The 25,049-nt window shown below is 49.1% G+C and overlaps 2 protein-coding genes across 3 annotated transcripts in view; one reads left to right on the top strand and one right to left on the bottom strand.

Annotated features, from left to right (window-relative positions):
* IQCK (IQ motif containing K) overlaps positions 1 to 1,934 on the top strand; it is a 51,312-nt gene extending 49,378 nt beyond the window's left edge. Inside the window, exon 9 of the mRNA XM_044433672.1 lies at positions 486 to 1,934. Coding sequence (XP_044289607.1) covers positions 486 to 625 — 140 coding nt within the window. The 3' untranslated portion in view covers positions 626 to 1,934. The remainder of the gene's footprint in view (positions 1 to 485) is intronic.
* Positions 1,845 to 25,049, bottom strand: GPRC5B (G protein-coupled receptor class C group 5 member B). Of its 2 annotated transcripts, XM_044433547.1 has the most exons (4): positions 24,923 to 25,049; positions 15,574 to 16,587; positions 10,328 to 10,440; positions 1,845 to 7,618 (listed from the first exon to the last, which is right to left on the bottom strand). In XM_044433547.1, exons 2-4 carry the CDS (start codon positions 16,577 to 16,579, stop codon positions 7,574 to 7,576), a joined length of 1,164 nt encoding a protein of 387 aa, XP_044289482.1. In that variant the 5' UTR covers positions 16,580 to 16,587; positions 24,923 to 25,049; the 3' UTR covers positions 1,845 to 7,573. The 2 variants fall into 2 exon arrangements, with proteins under 2 accessions (XP_044289482.1, XP_044289481.1); XM_044433546.1 differs by lacking the exon at positions 24,923 to 25,049 and having other exon boundaries at positions 15,574 to 16,641.

Raw genomic sequence — 25,049 nt, 5'->3', positions numbered from 1 at the left:
TAACCTGCCCCAGAAATGAGGGGCGGGCAGCAATTCCATGGGGAGGGGCTGGCCATTTTTACAAGTGCCCTGCAGAAATAGGATTCAGGAAAGCTTAGGCAACACATGTTCTGAAATCACATTGACTAAGTTAAGCCAGGCTTCATAATTATCAGTGACCCCATTCTTTCCTCGGGGAGCTCAGAACAATGTAGTTTAGCTTTCCCTAGTCTCAGAGTTTTGAAACCCAGTCTCCTGGGTCTTGGCCTGCCACGTCATCCCAACCTTCACCCAGTGGGCGCTCTTCACTATTTTGGACTTCAGCACCCATCAGCTTCAGCCAGCTTCACCAACAGTCTGGAATGTGGGAATTGTCATCTGAAACACCCTGAGGGTGCTCTAGTTGCTCCTCTGTTAAAAATCTGGATTTTAATGCCAGGCTCCCGGGTAGGATTTTTAAAAATGTCATCTCGATTCTTTGTTCTTGTTTGGCCTTTGGTTTGCAGTGGGTACCAAACTAGAAGACTCTGTGCAGCCCACCCCAAATCGCTCAACAGTTTCGGTTGTGGAAATTTCACAGAGGACAAAGGTGGAGGAGGAAGAGCAGCCACTTGATCCAGCCACTGTGGCAGAGAATCCCCCATAGGGATGTGCTGTTTTGTCCAGCAACCCCACTTTCTTCGGACTGGTTCCATAGCTCCTGCCCTCTCCTGATGGTTTATGGAGCACAACTCCAGTGAAGCCAGTTCTACATATGAAAATGAGAGTTAGACCAGGAATGGGGAACTTGGGTCCCTCCCAGTGTTATTGGGCTGCAGCTCCTTCGACACTGGCTGGACTGGGTAGATGGGAACAGGGCTGAGCTGGAGCCAGAGGGCCAAGTGTTCCCCAAGGCGATTTGGAAACTCTCTGCAAACCATCTTCCCCAAAGCTGGTGGCTTCCTGATGCATGGGATCGCTTCTCCCAGCGTGCCCCAGTCAGCTGCAGCTGACACCTCTGGAGGGCACCAAGTTGGGGAAGGCAGCTCCTCTGGGGGCTGCAAGGCAGACCACTGTGCCTGGCAGCCTGGAGGCTCCGTTCACAGTTCCCCCCTAGGCTGTGTGGCCCTTCGGTTCAACCTGGCCCCGGTCGCCCCCACTCCCCTGTGCAGTCCAAGTGCGTCACATTAAAAATACTCTGGGGGCAAGAGCAGGCAGTGAATTGGGCAGGGGAAAAAGGTCACCTGCCACGGAGGCACTAATTGGCCTGATGGTGTTTCAAAAAAGATGCGAAGACAGTTCAGGGAAATCGGGCCCAGCCAAACGGTCTTTTCTGCAAGCAAACAAAGAAAAACAGCTGCACAGGAGTGGTGCTCCGCAGCCTTCTCTGGAATGGGCTACCTGAGTGCGAAAACCCCTGAAGTGAAATGGTCGGCTGTTGTCAGGAAGATCACTCTGACATTTGCTGCCACTTTAATCTTGATGGTCCCTGCTGTTAATCCATAAAATTACACAGGAGTCAAAGAAATTGCTCTGTCAAAACCATTTGCCACATATTTAAATAGAGTCATTAGAAGCAGCATTCATAGTTTGTGGCTGACCTTTCGAACCACCTCCTCTGTTGTTGGGTTGTAAAGGAGAATGCCCAGATTTGAAACATGTTGAAAATGTCCCATGGTTCTCCTATGCCCCCTCCCCTGAATCCAGTCCACCCCACCCTCACCTTGGCAGGAGCAGCTGGTGCAACCGGGGGGCCACAGCTGTGAGCCACAGAACACCCCAGCAGCTGTGCTTGGTGAGCTGGGCCCTGTCTCATCCCCACATGTTCAAAGCACACCTGGACCATGCATTCCCAACCAAAATCAAAATGACCACCACGTTGTAAGTAAATAGTAAAGCCTTTATTTTATTTTTGTTTTGTTAAGAACAGGATTTTGAAAATAAAATGTATTTTTGCCCATGCTTTACAACTTGGTTTTTGTTTTCGTTTTAATTTCCTTTCTATGTACAGTTATTATGGTACACATTGATTGTCTTGAAAAGCCTTCAAAAGATGTACAAGATTAAACGGTATGCAACAGTCAGCCAGGGGGGTAGGGGAAGGGGCACATTATAAAAACACACATTAATACATTTAATAAATATATATTATTTAAAAAAAGAGAGAGGCTTGGCTCTCATCAGTTAATAAAAAGCACCTGCTGTGTAATCTGGTAAGATGGTAGCGTAGTCCAATCTGTTCATGTTGCTGTTTTGTTTTTAAATAAAAGCTACATATGTTTCCGGTTGTACAGGCTTTGGTTAGAATGGTGGCTTCAAAAATAGAGTTAGCCAAGCAGGATGTCTGCTCTGCCAAAGCAGATACATTTCGAATCGGAATGCAAAGTGCTCGAGCTGCATCCTGCAAGGTGGTCAACCCACTGGGAGAGGCAGTCCCACGCGAAGACTGATTGCCGGAGCTTCTGGACCCCAGACAGTCTTTGCCACAATCCTGCAAGTTCCACTCCTGGATCCACCTTCCCAAAGGGACCTTGCATGGGGCAGAACCCGTGCTATGGGTAGTACGTTTTATGCAGAATGGAAGACGGGTGGTGTGCTCCCTGCACTTCTCTACGGCTTGGGGCTGATGGCTTCAGTCCTGAAAAACACCTGTTGGGCTTCGAGCGGGCAGCCCTGCTTCCCAAGGGGGGGAAGCCAGGTGCGCCTGCTGGAGTCACTCTGTCGAGGCAAACAGGTGCCCGTTACAGACCATCAAGGAGACGGCACGGCGCAGGGGAGCAGGGCTTGAGCACGCTCTGGGTTTACTGGAATGTAGCTAGCGCACCCAGCTCACCTCAGCACCCTGTGGGCTTGGCTACCCGCTGTCAGCGAGCGCGAGTGGCGAAGAATCAGTGGATGTGCTCCAGAAGTAACACTGCTAAAACAAGCTCGATCGAAAGTGGACAAACAAGCTTCGCACAAGCGCGGCGCGGAGTGGATAAGAACCATAGCTCAGGGTGTCTCTTTTCCAGGTCACCTGGAGGGAAACACCTGGCTCATCTCAGAAGAACCTTATTGTAGCGATGGACTACAGCCCCTAGAGTATTGAATCGCTGGGGGGTTTTTTCTTCCGGTTTGAGTGGCATCATTATTCATCGGCAATGATACAAAGAACATAGTAGCTTTTATGCCTCCCAGAGTAACAGTGGATCCATATCCTGAAAAACTTGTGCTTACTGTTGCAGTTACATTGCTCCTCACCAGATACTCTACATTCCTAATTACTCTCATCAAAAGGCAAAAGTATAAACAACTTTGTGACATTGACAAATATATATATAACTTAACACAAAAGTGCCTTTTTAAAACCGCAGAGAAAACATGATTGGGGGCGGCAGCCATGGCATTGGAAATCACAAAGCACAGATTGACCACATACACACACGCACGCGCACACACAAAAGAAAAAGGTAAATTCATTTGAAAAATTAAGTTGCTGGAGAAATGAATCAATCCCTTTTTATTGTTTAACTGGCACACCGCCCACCGCTACGAAGCATGGGCCGGTTTCACATGAGTGGTTAAGGGAAGTCCTGTGTTTGCAGGATCCAGCCCTGTCTTTAAGATCCCAAACTGCCATTGACTTAATGGGGAGCAGGATTGCTAAATCCCTTCTTGTCTAAAAGAAAAATAAAAATTGAACATCTTAATACATTTCTGACAACTGCCTTAAAAAAAAGTCACTCCCAAGTTAACCCCCGCCCACTCCCAAATGAGTGCAGAGCCTCTTTAGCCCAAGGGTTCAACTTCATGTTAGAGATGCTCTTGTAGGTGGGCGAGCCACCAGCAAAAAGGACAGGGCCAAAATAATTTCAAGCCAAGTCTTATTCAGCTTTAACATGTCTTCCTGCCTGCACAGAGGCACGCCAGCCTATTAGAATGGGGGAAAATGAATAAAGTCAGGAAACCACCGAATGATTGGTGGTTGGAGGGAAGGGGGTGGGGTCAGAGGAAGAGCCCTGGGCATTCTGGGAAACCCTAGGAGGTCCAGTTCAAACCCTGGACTTGAGGTTCTGCACCCCTGTAGTAAAGGATCCAAAAACTCAGCTGGAAAATGGCTTCCTGCCATTTATGCCATTATCATCTTACGCATTCTGTAGCGAAATGATTTCAGAAACCCACTTTCAAAAGCATGTCTGCCTTTTAAAAAATCACACATGCGCGCACACAGGAAAGCACTAACTATATTTTTTTATGTAATGGCAAAATAGTACATTTCCTGGGGAGAACCACCCTACTTGATTGCGTTGAAAAAGACAGCACTATATTTGGTTCAAGGGCTTAAGCAGGAGTCTCAAGAATACTGGGCAGCATGCAATACCCACCTCCCTCTATTTTTAGGTTATCAATGTCTCCCATCAGTTCAAGTCAGATTAATATTTATAATTTTTCCTAATGCATCCATGTGGTTCTTTTCTCAAGAACAGGGTCATCTCGCATGAAAGTAGCCATCTTCATTTGACCATGCACAACAGGAAAAAATATTGCTATTACCTACTCACACCTTAAAAAGAAACTTGCTAAGATGACCATGGCAGTAATGGCAATGCATATATTTTTTTAAGCAACAACACAGAAGGGTTTATCACATTCAGCCAGAACCTGTACCAGTTTGGTTACCAATCAGACCAGCTGTGGCCAATAAAGTTATTTGCAGAAATGAAGGCCTAGTTCTCTTTGAGGTGATGGTAGCATTGTGTCTGGGCAGTGTTACTTCACAGTGACTCGTTTTAGGATCTGGGGCCTAGTAATTAAGAGCGCTTGAATGGGAGTCAGGAGATCCAGGTCCAAGTCCCCACTTAGCCTTAACATCTTCTGGCCCTAATCTATTTAGAGCTTTAAAACAAATCAACAGCACCATGAATTATGTTCAGAAATGAACACGGAAGCTGCCTTATTCTAGATTTAACTATTGTCCGACTAGCCCAATATTCTCAACAGTGACTGGTAGTAGTACTCGGGCAACTTGACCCTTTTGAAAGGGGGAGTCCAGGGATTCCGCCTGGGACAGACATACTTTCTGTCTTTCATACCTACCTGTGCTCTTCCACCCAACAAACAAGATGCACAAGAAGCTGCTGCTAGATTTGGAATGCCTGGAAGCTTCCCAACACTCTTCAAGCCATGAGCAACCAAGGCCAGATCCAAGAGGTACAGCAGAAGGGCACAATCCCTTGGAGATGCCTGCAAGCCCATGAATGGGGTCATGGGTATCCTAGGCAGGGTGAGAGGGTCATGGAAGTGATCATTACCTCCATGCTCTCTTGTTCATTTTGACAGCCAATTTCAGCTATTTAGCCATGATGCTGTGGACAAGGAGGAAAGGAAGCTCAGGTACCGCCAGAATATGTCCTACCTGGGCAACCCAACGATTCTCTCTTCCCAGCCCCCCAAACACTGCTTTTCCCCTTGTCTTCTTATTCTGACCCTGGAAAGTAGCTGGTGGACTTTTTCCCATGTCAGCTGCAAGCAGGGGAACCCAAACATCAATTCCCAGCTCCAGTTGGAATTGTTTCCAGCCTTGCATAAGGGAATCCAAAGAACACTGTGTCCCCATTGTTGCCGCCTCCCAGATGCTACTTAGGGGCCAGAGGTTCACACTCTGTCTGATAGGGCAGAGCATTCCAGTCTACCAACCCCACCTCCACTTCGATTCTTAAGCACCAGATCCTTGAATATAAAAACCTAGCATGTCAAGGCAGAAGTTAGGCTAGTATACTGTTCCTTGACATGCTGCTTTTCTGTGTTCAAGAATATTGCATGTAAGGGTGAGTCCCCTGATGCAATCCGAAAAGATACCACCCAGACAACAGGCTGGTTGTGTCAATGAGAACTAGGCAAAATCATTAGGTTTAGGAAAACAAAGCAAAAAAAAAAAAAAAGTCAGGTACGTAAAGAATCAGAGAAATTTCCCCAAACAAAATCAGTTATCCTTCCCCTGCATAGCACAGCAAAAGGCCCCAGGTTATGCAGTTTTATTTGTTCATACCAATTTTTATTTCCCGTTTGAAAATAGAATATATTGATTAGAACAATGCAAAAGAATTTCATTCTTTGACATACTTTGTAACCTCATGTATGTATTTAAAAAACACGCACACGGAAGCAAACGTCAATGGATTTTAGTGTCTAGGAAAGGAGAGCATGATCTGATGCTGCCCAGCACAGAGGATGTAATAGCGCTTCACATGCCCGATATGCATTCAATGCTAAACAATGAAGGAAGGCTTTGCCGAACATCCTTAAAATCATAGAAATATGAGAAGGCAGCAGAAAGATGAGAACTCTGAGGTGGGGGGGTCCTGCTTTTCCAAAACCCATGTGAAAATAATTATTAAAAACCATGCTCCACGAAAGAGCACCCAAGAAAATGCACAAGCCATTGCTTTAATCAGTGAGGTTTCACTGTTCAACTGGGAAGGAGAGGGTTGGAGCGAGGAAGAGAGCTCAAACGTTGCAAGTCTCCCCTGCCAAGAAGCACCTCAGCTTTCCAAGAGACTCCTTCCTCCTACAATCCATGAGGTGAAGAGGACAATAATTTCTGTGAAATGTGCCGTACATTTTCTTTAACTCAGGCTGGGGAAAGAGACTCGGGATAGCTCAGCTGTGCCGTTCTCCATGGCTTGAGCATGCCCAAGATCTTCCTCGTCTTGGTCTGCACCATTTCACTTTGCCCGCATCGCAACTCAACAGTAAGCGCCACCGCTCTTACGAGCAGCTTTGGCATTGCCGTGCGTGCAAAGGAAGCCATGCGAAATTGGCCACCCCATCTGCACGCGTGCCTGCTAGGCAACTCCTTGTGGTGCCTCATTGGCCAGCAGTCGCGGCTAAAGACCATCGAGGGCTGTTCTTATTAAAAAGAAGGCAGTACAAATTGGCCAACCTCAACTGAAAGCATCTCGTGAGATCCCTTCATTTCCCCTTCCCTTGCAAGTCTCCCTTTAGGAACCCAATGGGTTTACTCGGTGTGAAGGCAAGCCACCAGTGTCTTTGCTTTGTGCAGGAACTTAGCATTAAAAGGTTCCATGATGGAGCTTAAAAAGCCGATTCGAGATGAACCATGCACTGACGTGATTTTTGCCGTGACCTCGGCTTATTTTCAAAAGATGAAACAATCTCATGTGGCAATCTGGATTAAGGGCATTTCTTTTCTTTTATTCTGTTCTTTGCACAGTGATAGGCAGCCGAGCAAAGCCCCAGACTTGCCTTGCACACCAGCTCTGACTTGGAGTGCTCTTGCCATTTTTAGAACCCACATCTGCTTTCTCCCCCCCCCTCCCATTTTTTTAAGAGTGTGCCTACTTCTATTTTTAAATTAGTTTCATCTTATATTTCACTGCAGAGGTTTTGTTTCTGTGATTAGCTTATCAATTTAACAATGCTCACATTTTATTTTATTTTAAACAAGCTATCAGATATGGGACCTCCCAGGCTCCCAGATGGTTTTTCTGCACTCTCGGGTCCTTTTGCTAGCATTATTGGCTCCTCTCCCTCAGAAAGACACACAAACTTCCAGGGAATAAAATCTGTGAATGGATTCTCTCTCCTCCTCTACAGCCTATCAGCTTTGTTTGATTCACCATAGGTGTCTTCCAGTGTAACTTGGTGGAGCAGTTGGTATCTGGAAATGAGGATAATAAATTCATAACTAAGCATTCTAGTCTGTCAAAACACATACCCCAATTAATACCATGAACCCAGCTCTGCTTACAAGACATGGTTTGTTAGGCGCAAATGACCCATGAGGAGAAACCATGGTTTGTTGCTGGGTTACAAACTGGGTTGTTCATCATGGTCTGTTAGCTGGGTTCAGATGACATGATAAACCATGTTTCAGCAACAACCCATAGTTCAAGGACAACCCACCCTCAACCCATACTAAGGGGAAGACAAGCTCCATGGTCTCTGTGGGGGTGGTCAACTTGTGTCTGGGCTGTACCACTTCAGACTGCAGGCAAGTCCTCAAAAGCTCCTCCATTCCAATCACCATATTTGATGGTGCCTATGAACTTACAAAGCAGCCTTATGATCAGTGGGCAATGAAGTCGAATACTCACTACCCAGGAGTGCCAAACTGCAGGCCTCAGGGCCAAATCCAGCCCAGCAAGGTCCCTTGATGGCTGCATTCCTTCCCCAGCAAGGGCTCCATGCCCTTTCTTTCAAACATCCATCATTGGGCGCTTCCTGGCTTCTGTGCAGTCCCCCCCCCCCCACTTTAAATGGTTCAAAATCTTATTCTAAGGCACGGTTGCTAGCAGGGAGAGGTTTAAGCTAGAACACTCATTTTTGTTCCTGCCTCCTTGCCTTCACCCTGCCTACCACTGGAATCTCACCCTTGGGAGCTTCTCTCAGATGAAATCTGGCCATTCAGCTGAAAGAGGTTCAGTACCCCTGGTGTCCTCGGAGTGGCTGGGTTCAGACAGCATGATAAGCAATACTCAAGGATTGAGTATGGGTTGGCTGTGGGCTGCTGTTGCAGTGTGAGCTGTTGTTGCAATGTGGGCCATGGTACTATCTGGACCCCGGTGCACGAACACGCCAAGGCTTGTTAGCCACTAGCAACCCATAATCCACTAGCAACCCAACAGCCCTTCGTTGAACTCTGTGAATTGTTTGCCATGGTTTGTTATCTCAGCCCAGATCGGACAACACGGAAAGCCCATGTTTCAGCAACAGTCATGAGCTCAAGGACAACCCACATGCAACCTGTGAGAGTTACCCTGTTTTCTGAATCCACTCCATGGATCTCCATGATATTTGGCCAGAGGCCTTTCCCAGTTTCGCTGCCTAAGGCCCTTTTCTGGAGTGCATGCAAAGGCCTTGAATCCATACCCTTCTGCCTGCAAAGTATGCACTCAATCACTGCTCCATGTATTCTCCTAGCCAAAAGAGTATGAGTGCAAACCACGCACTTGCAGGCATCTTTGCTTTCTGTAGGCTACAAGAAAGAAGTCCTAAATGGAGGAACATCCTGTTCCATCAGGAACTGGCATCTTTCAGACATAAGTCAACAACCTCAGAGCGTTGGCCAGTGTCTAGAAACGCATGAGAAGAAATCTGAAATGTTGTGGTGTAAGAATCCCTCATCATATGGATGAGGGATATTACCGGCCACCTCTCTTGAATTGAGCCTTCTCTGCTTCAATTATTAGATTAAGATGCCCCATCTGATGTTGATAATTGGTTTGGGGATCCCAGAGGTGGGAGGGACAGGAACTCGGGGAAAGGGTTGGAAAGACAAACTGGTTTTTCAATGATTGAAAGCCCGGTTTTGCAGCAGGTGAAGCCAACTTAATTGTGGCTTGTCATAGGGAGGCAGTCTGGCTTATTATAGCTCAGAATGGTATTGGCTCGGAACAGTATTAGCGGCTGCAAATGCCTTCTCAGCAATGCCCTCCCCTTCCACCACCACCCTGACTGCTTAATACTTGTAGCATCCTGGCTTTCAGCAGCTTGGTTTCACAGTAACCCTGGACCACCACCACCATAATAATAATAATAATAATAGCAGGTTTCCTTATGGAATCAGCTTGAGATTTAAACATAACACAAGGCCAACTCATATGGAGTGGAAGCTAGCTCATGAGCAGCATCTGAAGCAGTGCATATGCATGTATGCGTGGAAAGCAAAACGTGGGAGATGAACAACATTCGTTCTCCTTCAGTCAGCAAAACCGGAGGGAGAGGGCGAGACCGCCAAGCAGGCCGGCAGTTCCTTGGGTGCATTTAAAGATATGCAATGCAAATCAGACTTAAGGAGGCTGTTTGGCTGCAGATCTCCCGCTAAGCTACTCTCCTCAATGACCCGGCTGCAGATTAGCAATGTGGCCTGTGCTCAGTGCCTTGCGGATCTTGGCACGCCTGTTTTGGAAGCGAAAATAAAAGGTGCTGAGCTAGGAAATGCAGCAAGGCAGGGATGTCAGCAGTGGTGAGCGCCTTTCCTAGGAACCGCACGGGGTTTAAAAACTGGGGGGAAACCCTGTTGCACACGTTCACTTCCCAGCATCTTTTCACCAGCTTGCTTTTAGCAGTGGAGGTTACGATACAATTGGTTAATATCTATATGCATATGTAAGAGAGAGGGAGATGCTCAATCCTCAAAGAACCACCCACACAGCAAAAACTTCACAGCCCAACAACAGTCACAGCATTTGCAATCAAGTCATCTTGGAAAGCGTTGCACGTCCTTGCTCTTTGAACCTCCCATGACCACCCCTTACGACCCGCCCTGCCAAATAGGAGCCATCGAATACTGTTCAGAGGTGAGAGCAGAGGTTGTGCATTCAACCTACCAAGGCAGCGTCTTCTAGCGTCACATTTTGATACTTACAGTCCCACCGTTCAGAACGACTGCCATCTCAGTGGGCTGGTAGACATTGCTTCGAAAGGGGGCGCTAGGACGGCTTCCCAAGCTGCCATTGCGAAATCCAGCAGTTCGTAAAGCTGTATGCAGTGGTGGTGTGGGAGAAGATGAAGAAAGAATGTTTGTTTTCTGGTAAAATATAACAAGAAAGAAAAGAAAAGAAAAGAAAAGAAAAGAAAAGAAAAGAAAAGAGAACGAACAGACAGACCCAGGCCTTCCTGGCACAGTCAATGGGTTACCTCCAGGAAGTCCACAGGAAGGGCACGTAAGCCAAAGCTTGCTATTTCTGTAGGTCCCTGTAGTGGAGGAAGGGGTCAGAGGCATTCTGCACCTGCACCTTTTGTGAGCAGGAACCCCAACATTCGCTGCCACCACAACCTGAGAATTCCCAGTTCTCTCTGAGCTTATTGGCATTTCTCAGAGCTGCCAGAAGAAAATGAATTTTCCCAACGCTACATTCTTCCCTGTTGTAAGGCAAAGTATTTTTGGGTGGGTTTGCTTAGAAGTAGATCTGTTAGCCTTACGAAGATGCTCCTGATAGAAGCAAAAACTGCTAGAACTGGTTAGTTGATTTGGTTTGCCCAAATTTTTGGACTCTCCTTGGGGACATGGTTACAGGCACCCTTACATGTATCATGAAATCACTGGTCCCCAGCACTCATGTTCAGTAGCACTCTGCCTTTGAGCATGGAAGCAAAGATCTCAGGATGTGTAAGTGCGCACACACCAGCTGGGTTCAGACAACACAAAGAGCGACACTCAAGGGTTGAGTGTGGGTGAATGTGAGATATCATTTGGTGGCTACTTGTGCTTGAAATGGGGGTTAAGCCAGTTGCCTGAAGTCAGCTGCACTGCTGAACCATGGTTTGATAGTCACAGACAAACCATGAAGAGGACCCCTGGTTTGATGTTGGTTTGTGGATTGTGAGTTGTCTGGGGAAACAAGAGGCGCTACGGACAAGGACCCTCATCGATACTGCAGTCATCAGTCTTCGGTGGCTTTAGCCATCGATGAGCTACAAACAGTAATCAAAATAGTTCATCATTTCCATTGTACGTTGATCTAAGCCACAATCCAGAATAGGAGAGTTATCTCCATACAGGCAGGAACAAAGTAAATGCTGTGATTACTACAGGCAAAAAGGAAATTAGAGGTGACTACCACCCTTGAATTAAATAGAAAAACAGGCAAAGCACAAGCATTTCCCCACAGGTGAAAATTCTGTAGCAAATCCTCCATCACAGACACAGCAGCATCCAAATTACATGGAACCAACCGCTCAAGATCTGCCCTCCATCTAGCAGTATTTATTTCATGTAATGCTGTGTATAAAGACCTAAAATTTGGCAATTTGGCTGTAATACACAGACAAAAGGCAAGAAAGCCCTTGCCTGCAGGCCTTAACACTGAAAAATCAGGGCACCCAAAGGAGTGGGGAAGAGATGGAACGTGAAGAGGACGAACAAAGCGAATTCAAACCTCAGCTCCTACAGTTGTGCTGAAAATGACCGGTGTGACTAGAAACGCAGCGGAGGGCTAAGTGCAGGGGTGAGTGCCTCCTCCCCTTCGCTGTGGCCTGCTGGAACATCTGCTGCAGTTGCTAGACCTGCCGGCAGAACCAGTGAAGGGGGCCCAACAGTTTCACCTCTCCCTCTGCAGCAGCCTTGCGGAACAACTGCCAACTGGCTCAGGAGGAGGAGCCAAAATGGAGGCTGTTCCCTCGGCCGAGGCAACCAAGAGGAGCGGGACGTGTCTGACGACACCACTGGCACAAACAAGAAGGTCCTCCCAGGCAATTCGGAGCCCTGGAAGCAGGGATTAATCCTGGGGGAAGATTCCAAGAAACTCCAGAGCAGATGGATACACTGACAACTCTCATTTATCTCCAGTCGTTTTCCCAAATTATGATGGAGAATTACTGGGGGGAACAGTTCTTTGAGATAAGGTTGGAGTGAAGCGATGATAGCACTTGTTCCTACACAACTTCTCGCCAGACCAGACCAAGGTCAATGGTTGCCCCATCAAAGCACTGCTCCTATTGTTCAACCAAAATCTGCCCTCAACATTTTTCCTAATGTCCAGTCAAAATTCCCCCTCCAGGAATTTTCCCAATGCTCAACCAAAATTTCCTCTCTTGTAACTTCAGCCCTTTAGATCTAGCCCTGCCCTCTTTGTCAAGAGAGATAAAATGTAATGATGTGTGTTTACATGTGTGCACAGGATAACAGCTGTTAGAAAGAGCCTGGCAATTTTCTAGAAAGTTCTGTGCAAACCTCAGGGAAGAAATGAAAATGGTTGGGCAACATCTCGTCGTGCTCCGGCTGAAAATGTCACTGTGTACATTTTTAGATGCTCGGCTAAAACTCCATTAAAAATCATAATAGGGAAAGAAACTTTCAGGAGACAGTGAAACTGACAGATATGTCCATGCCTGTTTATGTCTCCTATTCTGTTTTCTAGACTATTCTTTGTGACATAATAAGTTATTTTTAAACAGAGGTGGCAAAGATATTGATTTTGCTGCAAGGAGTAATGCAGGAAGAGGGGGAGGAGCAGGGGGAGAAAATAGTCAGCATTTCTCAGATCACAAATACTTCACAGGCTGTTATCATATACCTGGGGCAGCAACTTCTCTTTCTGCATTACTAGCAGAAGGGCAAGGAGAAAGCAAACAGATGCACTTTTCAATGTACACCTGACTGTCTGGATTCCATTCACTGAGGGGTTCAATGTAGGTGAACAGCAAATAATCTTTATGGAATTCTACCACTGGAATATATTTGTGATTCGATTGGCTGCTTTGGTAGTGGGCGTGACCTACAGTCTGGCTGGCTCTTGCAGCACAGTCAATTTTGCAATGAGCCATCAGATCTGGGTGTTACAGCTCCATTCAAGGTGCAGTTGGAAAACGACACAGCTTCCATGGGCAGCTGAGAGTGCCCTTTTGCCCTCACCCCTCTGCTATGCATGCTAGAAGGACACATTGCAGGTTTTTCCTTCTGAAGAGAATCGTGTCCCAACAGAAGAGGCAGGAGGCTCTTATGCTTAAAAAGAAGGACAGAACAGGCCAGGACTGACCACGCTGTTCACCGTTTTAAAGTTTGTCCATTTCGTCTTGCCACTTCCATTATGACTCGTAATGAGCTGACCGTCTTCAATCCGCTCAAACTATTGTTATATGTATATATTGCTATTCTATTGCCATTTCAACCCTTTTAGGGAGGAAACATGGCATGTTTTATCTTGGTGATTCTGTGTCAGTTCTGATTTCCTTAACTGCAGATCTTAATTGCAAACCTGCAACTTCACATCAGTTACAGGTGTTTGCTTTGGTAACTATTCCCTGTACGTCCAGTGTTTCGGCCAGAAGGGAATTGCTCACCCACCCGAACCTGGCCAATGCTTTAAATAAAATCACACAGATATTCATAAAGTTAGCATGTATAACAAGTAGATAAAATTAGCACAAACAAGATTAGCACTCTCTAATTCATGGGTATAGAAGTACATATAGAAGTAATTGCAATTTTTATTTACATCTTGCTTTTTGTGCTGCTAGGAAACCTTTACTCTCACAACAGCCTTATGAGGGTCAGTGACTGGCCCCAAGTTATACTGACAGCCAGTGTGGCATAAGAACCTGGGAATGGGACTCGGGCAATCCGGGTTCGAGTCCCCGCTCGGCCATGGAGCCAACTGGGTGTCTTTGGGCCAGTCATAGACTCTCAGCCCAACCTACCTCACAGGGTTGTTGTTGTGAGGATAAGATTGCGAGTAGGAGGAGGAGAATGGTGTAAGCTGCTCTGAATTCTTTAAAAGGAAAAAGGTGGAATATAACTCTAATAAATACATAAATAAATATACTACAGAGGATTTAGTCAGTTCAAGTAAGCAAAAATAAATGCGCACTTGGAGATTTTGCGATGCAGCCCTCAGAGAGATTATTTGAAAAAAGCAGGAAAGTACACACAACAGAGGGGGTGGAAACCAAGCAGTGTAGAGTTAAGAAAAACCGCTCACAAAAATGCATTTATTAGTTAAATTAGCACACAAAAATGTATATGAGGAAAAATGGACACACCCTTTTGAGCAGGATTAATACAAACAAGCAAGCAAAAACTGCTTGTGAACTGATTCATTAATGTAATGGAATGAAATTAAGAAGGAAAAAATTAGAAAAACCTAGAGCTGGCCTTGGGGTTAAGCATGAGTCTGCTTGTTTCATAGCCTCTGCAGCCGTTTTTAAAAGAATCAGTGCCTTGGAAAGCAACTTCTAAATCAAAAGCTCAAACTCTCAACTGAATGTCAGAGGTTCTGAGACGCATGAGAATTGCTTGTTTGATCATTATTGCGAAGAAAGTTCTATTTCTCCTCAACTGTTAAAATTCACTGGTCAACTTGTTGCAGACAGTTCCCCCAGTGCTTCCCAGTCCTCACCATTATGGGAAGATGTCCTGCACATTTATTTAAATGGCAGCCCTTTTTTCTTAAATGTGCACGTGCATGTATACATAAAAATCAGCATGCACACATTTAAGCAAACCTTCACCTCCTTTCTCCTTTTTCTTGAAGAGATGCATTTCTTCCTCTTTGAGCCACCCTGTACCACAGGCTCTTGTACTGTGAAATCATGGAGTCCCAAGGAGCCGGGCATACAGTCTCCAGGCCTTGACAGGGCAGGTTTGCAGGTTAACTAGCCCCTTGATGTCCACCAACTGCAGCCAGGTACAGAAAGCGGCTCAGGGGTGGGAACAGTCTCTTAGGATTAAGGAACAAGAGTTCCTCTGAGCACATGCTCTGCCCAGGATTTGTTTTTTTGCTGAACTCCTGGTATGATCACATGCAGGTTACCATGCCTGCAAATTTCCTCCCATCTCTCCTTAATTTAGAGGAGAGGCGAGAAGAAACCATTTTGTGTTCTTGCTGTCTCCAAACAATTAATAGTTAAAACTTTTGAGCTACTGCTGACATGGAACAGTAGGACCCAATCTGCCTTCTAACCTCCCCCATGCAGAGCTGGGAAAGATCTGAACCAGCACAAATTTGTCTCCCCTCGCAAAAAAAGGGGTCAATTCTCTGCTGGGTCCTGAAGTGACGCAGCATTTTAAAGCTCACTTTATTACTGAAAAACAGCTGCCCCCTGGTTCCCCCCAACCCACATGCTGCACCTCAGAAGAAGCTCTCCTAAGAAAACAGGTGCTTAAAGTCCTACCTGCATTATGCTCGTCCATTGAAAAGGCTTTATTTTCCATGTAACTTCGAGGAAGCTGCAGGTCATCCTCAAAAACAGTCTCGCGCATGCGTGGCTGTGACGTATCAAAATAATTAGGAGTGTTTTCTTGCTGGGAGGGGAGGATGGAGCAGTGAACCTCTGGGATGGCGTGAAAGATCACAAACACCCAACCGCTGGACACCAGCGCGATCGCAAGCGTAGGGTCCCGCCACTGGTCTCTTCTCCTCAATTCCTGATTACCATACAGGTACATAGTCAGCCAAGCCACCCAAATGAGGATGGAGAAAAAGCTGGTGATAATGAGGCACCCTCCGTTCTTCTTCCACTTCTTAAACTTTCCACAGACTGTGAAGAAAGAGAAGCCCAGGGCCACCACCATCAGCACCATCACATAGATGGAAGCCATGGCGAAATCCATCGGCTCATAGCGGCAGGCCAGCTTGCCGTCCCTCACAACAGTCAGAATCAACCATTCTGTCGCGATGATGACTTGGACCAGGGCGAGGCAGATGGCGATGCCGGCCAGCTGCCACCCTGATGGGCTTTTGCCATGCCGGACAAGTCTCCGAAGCCTCCAGGCTTGGGCGAGCAAGCATGAGAAGCAGAGCGCAAAGAGAACCCCCCACAGGAACCGGCGGACTGAGCAGATGGTCTCGTCTTCCTCGATGATGAAGGCGAATGCCAAGCCGAAGAGGCCCAAGCTGCCCAAAAGGAAAAGGAAATGCACTCCCAGGGGACTCTTCTTCTCTTTGTCTTTGATGAACGGCAACCTCACCAGCAAAATCAGCATCAGGAGCAGCGTTGTCAACACGCCCGCCCCAGCCACCGCCTCCACCACAATCCCCCAGATGGCGTCCAAATCACAGAGGTAGACGTACTGAGGAAGGAGATCCAGTCCGCAACCTCTGGAAGTGCTGGAGTTCTCAGAAGATCCATAGCCAACCACAAAGAGGAGTAGAACACCCACAGATGGGAAGGTGGTCATTTTTCTGTCTGCAACCATAAGACCAAGGGATAAAATCAGAGATCAAGATGGTGCTCCACCCTAGCCCCATATCTTGGATTTCACCACTGCTGTGCTGATGGCAATGGAGGATTGTAGGACTTCCGACTGTGTTTTAGGGTGTGCCTTATTCTAGATATACCTCCATTATCAATGGCCTCCTGTGGGTCTGAGACCAAATCTGGAGCAAAGGATCCAATGGAAAGAGCACCACCCAATTTAGCCAGAACCTGAAGGCAAGCATCTCTCATTCAATTCGGTAAATGCAATCTATCGCCCTACATGATCCACTTCTTGGTCAGCCTTGATTAGGACTGGCTTTATACTAGGTGAGGTTTAGTCACGTCATCCAGTCTTGAGGACTTGTGGGACTTTGCTGCTTCTAGAGGTTTTCCACTGACATTGTAACAGCAAGACAGGTGGACGATGGCCTACGGAGTGCAACTGGTTGCAGCCAGCAGAGCTGGTCTGGGAGTCAAACCCCACTGCCCCACAAGGCCTGGCCTGCCTCCCTGCCCCAATGGACCACCCCGAATATGGCAGGCAATGTAAGACCCCAGGACAATGGAAACTCTTTTTTGAACCCTGCAGTCCTGAAGGTACTAAGATCTGAGTGAGTTTAAAATGCAAACCCACCACCTGCTTAGGGTGTTGCTGTTAGTATGGTAGACAACTCTGCAGTTCTAGAAGCAGTTGGAAAATGAGTGGGGGTTGAAGGGGCAGGAAAAAGGAATCCTGGGGTGAGCCTTACAACTGAAGTCCTGCGTGAGGCCCTCTAAAGAATCCTCCATCCCAATAGTGTGATTGCGAGAGCAATACTACCGATCCCAGCTCATCAGGGGCAGGACAAGATGGTAGGGACTGGATTCCCTTCCCTCACCACTTTGCACCAGCATGAAAAGAAAAGATGCCTCTCTGAGGTCAGTGTTCAGAACTTGGAGAGGTCAGACTGAGATCTTGCAGAGGGGCAGAAGGGGGCTTGCCAGGGGGCAGGAGGGTAGAGAGTGGAGCAGACAGGCTATTCTGACTGCTTCCTTCCAGTTTCCTTCCCTCTCCCTCCGAAATTGCCCTTCCGGTAGGTGGAATAAATACAGAGCAGGAGGGCAAAGATTCCCCTCTGCACAGAAAGCCTCCATCATCTGAGCTGGGGGGCTTATGGCCATCCGGACAAGATCGTACCCTAAGTCCAGGGTCCGAAACACCCAGTGCAGAATGCAGCCTCTGTGTGCATGGGGGTGTCTGCAAGAGATCATGTTCCACCAGTCCTTCCAGGGCTGCATCCGCTGCCTCTTCGTCACAGGGCACCGCCTGTCGCAAACCACTCCTTTTGCGGAAGGCAAAGGAGTGGTGGGACACCCGACAATAATCACATGCCCCAGGTGCATTTTTACATCTGAACTCCCCGACATAAAACCACTTTTTCCAATCCAAATAAAGGCAGCCATGGAGGGCAGCTTTTCAGGGGGTAGCCTACCAGTCTGTTTTAAATCTAAAAATCTAAATAAAATGCAAATCGTGAAAGACAAGGAGCCTGGCAGAGACCAAGAAAGTTGCCAGCGCACACCATCCTGGTGACCCCCAGAGATGCCTGACCCCTCCAATCAGGGACGGCCACGTGGGAAAAGAAGTATTTCATTCCACACGGAGCTTTCAAGCAGATACGATCGACAGCCCCTTGGACGGGGGTCAGATGACAAAAGCGCGCATTATTTCCCTGCCTCCGGTTCCAGGCATGCCGTTGTTCAGAATTCAGCACCACGTCTGTTGCCGCAGTGTTGTCTAAACAAACTGGCATGTGACGATGTCAAGGCGAGTTTCCCTCATCCCAAGACATTTCATAGCTACATCTATATATTTCCCGGATACATTATTCATGTCACGTACGCTCCATGTGATCACACTATTCTAAGACAGTCTGTTTCTGTAGAGATTGCCCTGCGTGAGTAAACCGTGGCCAGACAGCTCAACTTTCCTTTCATTTCCTCTTTCTGCTGAGATATGGTTGGGAGGGAATGCAGCATGGGGGAGGGTATGGGAAAGCCCGGGGGCTGGTGATCCATCACTCAGCACCAAACTGAATGATGGCATTTGGGTCCCTGAGACAGAAAACTTGGGTCCCTGAGAGCAGAAACATTGCAGGGTGGAAGGCAGCTGATGCTTCCTCCAGGTTTTGGTGGGCCTCTGGGCATCCAGCAGTTGACTCCCTCCCTGCCAATGTGGCCAACTGCTTTCCTCCTCACCCTTGTGGCTCCGTGGCCTGGTTGCGCCTCCCCTTGATCCCCGTCCTGGAGGCAGCCTCTGCCAGGGTGGGACGGACACCAGGCATGTCCAGCAAGCCACGAGCCTGAAAATAATTTGCTAGCCTTGCCGGAGGCAACGAGCCAGTGTCCCCATGCTGGCTGCAGCAGAGGACACCCCCTGGGTCCCCGGTTCTCCAGGGACGGGGCCAGTGCGGGGCATGAACCTGCTGGCAGGCTAATGGTAATAAAAACCACCTGATTCAGCAAACGGCCTGGCAGGAGGAGGGTGGGTCCATCCACCAACCCACTGCTGGTCACACCCAGGCGGATTCCTCTGGGACGAGGAAACCTTCCTTCCTTTCACTTTAAACCACCTCACAGGGTTGTTGTGAAGACTGTGTAAGCTGCCTTGGATTCCTCCCTGGGAGGGGGCGAGGTAGGATAGAAATGCAAGGCCAGAATAATTTAAAATTGCGATCCTACACTTGTTTCAACAGAAAAAGAAAGTCCTATAACCAGCAGCATCTGGATCCATTTCATCCAGCTTTGGGCTGTGCTTTGGGGTTGAAGCTGCCTTGGTCCAGCAAGTCCAGGAGGGTTGTAGGTTCCTCTTACATCTCCGTGGACCCAGAAACAAACTTGTTCAGTCACGGGTATGGGGAGATTTCTTGAATGGTTCTGTCCTTTCTCTTCAGAAGCTGATGCCGCATACTTCCGGTATGTCGCAGGAGGGGATGTTTCCCATCCCATAAATTCTTTTCCAGATTTTTCAGTCCCACTCACACTATTTCATCCATTCAAGGAACCAAAGGCCTGAGAATACTACTGCAGTACCACTGCAAGCATGAAAAAAGAAGAGTTTTTTTTTTTTTTTAAGAACTCTGCTTTTGGAAGGAGAATCCTCCCTCCCTCCCTCAATGCAGTCCCACAAGGAAAGCTACCCAGACTCGCGGAGATATGCCAGGGTTGCTTGCAGCTCAGATTTCTACCCAATCTTTCCCAGCCAGATCCAAAAGAATAAATGTTGCGAGCCTGATAATTATGCAAACGACAGCTAAGCGGCGATCAGACTGCTGAAGGGACACAGTTCCAGAATGATAATTAATAATGGCAACGTGCTTTGTGTGCAGAAACGCCACGGCGATTTGCTTTTGGTCTGCACCGGGAGGGAGGGAGAGAATTCTGCAATTTAGCGGCTGTAGGAGTTATGACTCTACTCAAAGGCAGGAAGAGGTAGGGCGAAAAATACCACCAGTGTATTTTTAGAACACAGAAGGGCCCCATCTGAATCCAAGAGGGATGTCTGGGTCTACAACTGGGGCATGCAAACCATTCAGCAATAAACGCGACAGCCAGCCATTTTACTTTGACATCGCATCATCAACTGCGTCTTTCTTTTTGCAGCCACGGGCACTAGCCAGCGACCTGTCTAAGCCAAACAGCAGTTTGGGGTTTTTTTGTTTTTATTTTGAGTTAGGGAGAACCGAAGGACTGCCTTGACTTCACAAGGCCTGTTCCAGATCCCCACATCAGCCTACCCTCAGCTCAGTGGTACCCCCAGTTTGCGGTCCGCCTGAGCCTCACCCTCCCCACACAAAACGGGGGGACCAGTGTGTTGACAAGCCTCCGGCAAGTCATTAAGGAGGGCTGGTTGGCTTGCTCTTCGCCAGGATCGAGGAACACGTGGTCCTTGAGACGTTGCTCGACTCTACCTCCCATCAGTCCCAGCCAGCAGAGCCAATAGCAAGCACTAATGGAGCTTGCAGTCCAAGAGCATCTGGACAGCCACCTATGCCATCCCTGCTCTGCAGCACAAGAAGCCTGTGAAGACAAGGCAGTGTGCAAGTTTCTAAGTTACACAGGACTCTTTCACTACAGATTTTTCCATGTTGACCAGTATTGTCCACTTGAGCCTTCCCCACAGCCTGGTGCCCTCCGGAATCATTCAACTAAATCTCCCAACATAGGAGGCTGGGGAATTCTGGGAGCTGTAGTTTAACACTTCTGGAATGTCTGAGAAAGCTGGTGCACTTTGACAAAGAATGCCGTTTCCATTGCCTGCTCTCTGACCCTTGCGGGAAACAAGATGGGACAGAAAGGTGCTGTTGCTGCTGCTGAGTATCCCTGAGGATATCGCCCTGACCACTTAATAACCACAATTTTGGTATCATACTATCTTATCTTATAGAGCGGGGTTTTATAGAGGAGCGACTATTCACATCAATTTTAAAAAATCATTTCAGGAGTGTTTCTGTTTTGTCTCTAGCCTTGTAGCTGGAGTCCCTCACCTCCCTTGCTGCTGCTGCTGCAGCAGCAGCAACAGGTGAATCCTTAGGCAGAGGAAGAGAATACAGACAGACTCAGGAAGGGTGTCCCCTGCATCTTTCATAGGTCCAGCCCTCCAATACAGTGTGACAAACTTGCCAATACAAGTACTTCATTCAAGCAGAGGAAATCTTGTTATCCTCAAGATAAACAAGTGTAAATAAAGAGGGCTTGTGGCCAGGGGAGTGCTAAGCCCTGTCACGGCGTGTTTTTTAAGGGCAGGATATATGCAAGAGGCACCCATTTACTAGGCGGTGAACAGATTCGGCTGTGATCAGGGCCTCCGCGCCTGCCAGGAGCTTTCTCCTTCTCCACCCCCCCACCCACCGCTTCTCCGCCAAGGTGCCCAGTGCTCCAGCACCAGGCCTAGGGGGATGCTCTCTGTACCCCCACCTCCAGAGAGCAGCAAGATGAAACAAAAGCAGGTGGGGGGGGGAAGCTTTCTGCAGAGGCATCTCCCCCTCTGCACATGGCCTTGAATTCCCAACATAGAGACAACAAACAAATAATCCCCCTCCCCACCATGGCTTTCTCATCAGATCAGGGCCAGGGCGTGAACAGGGAGGCAAATCTTCCCTCCCCATAAACCCTCTCATCAACACAGCTGCCTCAACGCCACACTTAATGCCCTTCATGGGCTGGCACCTTTTCCCCACGGGAGCATCTCTGCCGCTCCCCAACAGCTAAATGTCAAGCTGGCCTCTGGACACCTCCCTTGGATCTGCTCCCCCGCCCCCCCTTATCCAGCCACGCATCTCCCCATCACTCTCCTGGGCTGCCTTCCCCCACCCCACACTTCCCTGTCTGTCCTCTATCCAGCCTAATCCTTCAGCCCGGTCTCAGCTCCAGACAGCCGTCTGCCATTCCGAGCTAATTCTCTGGAGAGAAGCTGTACTGCGGTGGCAGCCATTCAGAGTCGGTGCCACTTCTCCCTGCCTGTGCTCCAAAGATGAACAGCCCCTTGGCACCATTTGCGGGTTAAAAGAAAAGACAAAACCGAGCAGGATGCCTGCCATCTGCCCCATCTTGGGATGCAGCTACTGTTGCTCCCTTGCCTAAAAAAACATTGTATGTAAACACCGCATCGGCCCTTCCCAAATCTGGGCCCTCCACTGGTGTTGGACTAAAACTTCCAGCATCTCTGGACAGAGTTGCAGTTGCCAATATGGCTGGAAGGGGCCAGTTTGGGGAGGAAAGCACTCCATGGATACACACGCAGCTCATGAAACAAGGAGCCCCGCTTTCAGCTTTTTTCCAGAATTTCTTCCTCTTTCCGAAGTCTCTCCCGATCCCTGCATTCAATTTCTATACACAAGAACACTCCTCTTTTGTTGCTCATCTTTTCTCTTACAAATCTGGCCTGGGGAAAGAGTTCTGTGTAACACCAAAGCTTATGCATTGGTGTCTGGAATAGACAGCCCAAAAGAGCACCTTTCAGGATGCCATGTGAAGCAAAGACAATTTCCCTCTGATGATCTTGAGCCTCGGGACGTATCTCAAGGTTTTGACTCCTGTTGGTCATCTCCTTGCCAAGTGGTTTTGCTTTGCTCCGTTTTGTCTTAAAAGCAAGCCTTACACCGGCATTCCGATCAGCTGAAGCAGCAGCTTTGAGTCTTCCAGGCATTTTGACTGCAGCCAGCGGTACACTGGCAAAGAGCAAGCACCGCCAACTTATCCCCCAATGCAACTGCCCTGAGAAAAGAAAGGTGCGCTGTCACAGCTTTTCCCTTTTTTAGGGGGAGCAAAAAAAAAAAAAAAAAAGGCAGTGTTATGTTGAACTGAGCCTTGGGAGATCCAAGAGGCTTACAGGGTGACCCTGGGCTAGTTGAAAGGAGAGTGCAATAAAACTGTCATAAGACAGAAGTAGAGTAAACCCATGAAGAACTATGAAACCTCTCCCATTCCAAGCACACATGCCCCCCACTCTCCAGCTCCATACTGATTACTGGGGTCCTGATGCATAGCAAGACAGTATTTATAGGGGGGAAAAAGGAGAGAGGCGCTTTTGTGTCTGAACACTGGAAATCCACCTGGGCTGGAATCTTACTCAAGCACTAAGTTCAAGATGGGATCCTGGCACAGCCGGTTTCCTCCCACACATTACGAAGACACCCAGGCCTGGGGAGGAATGACCCAGGGGGCCTGCCTGGGTGCTCCCTTGCCAAGGAAGGGCTGGGCCAAAATCTAATACATTTTGTTTCTTCTAACTAACTGCAATTCTGTCGTTTGAGGGGTTGCTACAAAGTGTAGGCTTGTAATTTCAGATTCTGGACTTTGTGATCTGTGGGGTATGAGGGAATGTCTTTCAATGATAATGCGGCCAGATGCAGCCCAGGAAGGGGGCCAAGGGGCCACAACAAGAAGAGATTAGATTGGCTCTGATCCCATGAACAAGGTCTGTCCGAACCTGCAACTCTGGCCAGATGCTTTGGACTTCAACTCCCATCTGCCCCAGCCATCCTGGCCAGCATCCAGGAATCCTAGCAGCTGCAGCCTAAGACATCCGCAGGAGATGAAATTGGGGAGAGCTGGGCTAGGAATCTCTTTCAACCCTGGAGCCCCTGCTCAAAGATGAACCCCCCTCCCCACAAATCCCCCCCAAGGTTTCCTGCCCAGTCTCCCCCTCCCACCCGAGATCTAATGCCACTTTTTTTGTTCTCTGCATCAGGACCAGTCCAACTTTCCAGGCTGCAAACTCCAACACCTTTTCCTCACGCAGGGCCTCAATGCGCAACGAGTCATAAACTTAAAACAGAATCTTACTCCATCAAAGCACCAGTCGTCCTTCGCTACTCCTGTATTAAAACCAGCACCGCCACCGGCGGCAGCACGCGCGGCGGCGCCGTCGGCTCCCTAAAAGCGCTCCTTTCGCGACCGTCGGTCCATCCCTGTCCCTTAAGCCACCGAGGCTGCGATCTCGGGAACGCGCGCGCGCTCCCCGGGAGCAAAGCCCGTCCCGATCTCGGAGCAGAGGCAACGGGGACGGCCCGCGCGGGGACTGCGGCGGCCGGCCTCCTCCGAGCGCGCTGCGGCGCAAGGCTGCCCTGTCCCCGCGCCTCGTCAGCGCTCCGCGGCGCTGGAGTTCCGCGGACCTGACGCGCGGCGCAGCGGCGATGCCCAAGCGGCGCCCCGCTTCCTTTCCCGAGTCCCGCACCTCGAGCCTCTTTCTCCCTCGCCCCTGCGCGCGCCCGGTCGCGTCCACACGAGCTCACCCCGCCGAGAGAGCCCGCCCCCCTTCGCGGCGCCGCGGAGGGGGGCTAAACGACCGCGCGAAGGATTAACACCCCCCCCCACCCCGGTCGTCCATCCTCCAAGCCGGAGCCCTCCAGAGGAGCCGGACTACAACCCCGATCGCCCCGCTGCCGCTCCGGACTGGGAGAAGGCGGGTTGGAAAGATGGGCGGTGAGGGACAAGGATGCCCACTTTGGCACGCGCGCGCGCATCCATGCACACGTTATGCGCGCCCTTTACGCGCGCAGGACCAGCTAGTTCGCGCAGAGAAGCGCGCGCTCGACGGGGCGCAGGTTCCCCTCGAAGGTCCGGGGCGGCGACTGCAACCCCCGCGCCCTCCGCGTTCGCCCATACAACGCCCAGCGCGTTTTCTGTAACGCAAGCTCCTTCGCCTCTTCGGCCCGGCCGCGCCCTCCCTCTCGCGCCCTCCCGTCCTCCCCGGCCCCCAGGGCGAAGGGGCAGGTGCGTGTCCCCCGCGCGCTCGCCCCTGCCCTGCCCTGCCCTGCCCGCCCCGCGCCGCCCCGCTCACCCTGGCCGGCTCCCTCTTGCTGCCTGCGGACTCGGGGCGGGCGAGGAGGGCGCCGGGGCAGTCGAGGCGCGGAGAGGGGCCCGCCGGGCAGCCGCGCTCGTCGCAGGTCACATTGGCGACTCGGGCG

The sequence above is a fragment of the Varanus komodoensis genome, unplaced genomic scaffold (genome assembly GCF_004798865.1).
Source record: "Varanus komodoensis strain SLA01 unplaced genomic scaffold, ASM479886v1 scaffold26, whole genome shotgun sequence".
NCBI lineage: Eukaryota > Metazoa > Chordata > Lepidosauria > Squamata > Varanidae > Varanus > Varanus komodoensis.
Note: the sequence above shows the minus strand (reverse complement) of the source record. Positions and strands in the feature narration are given on the sequence as shown.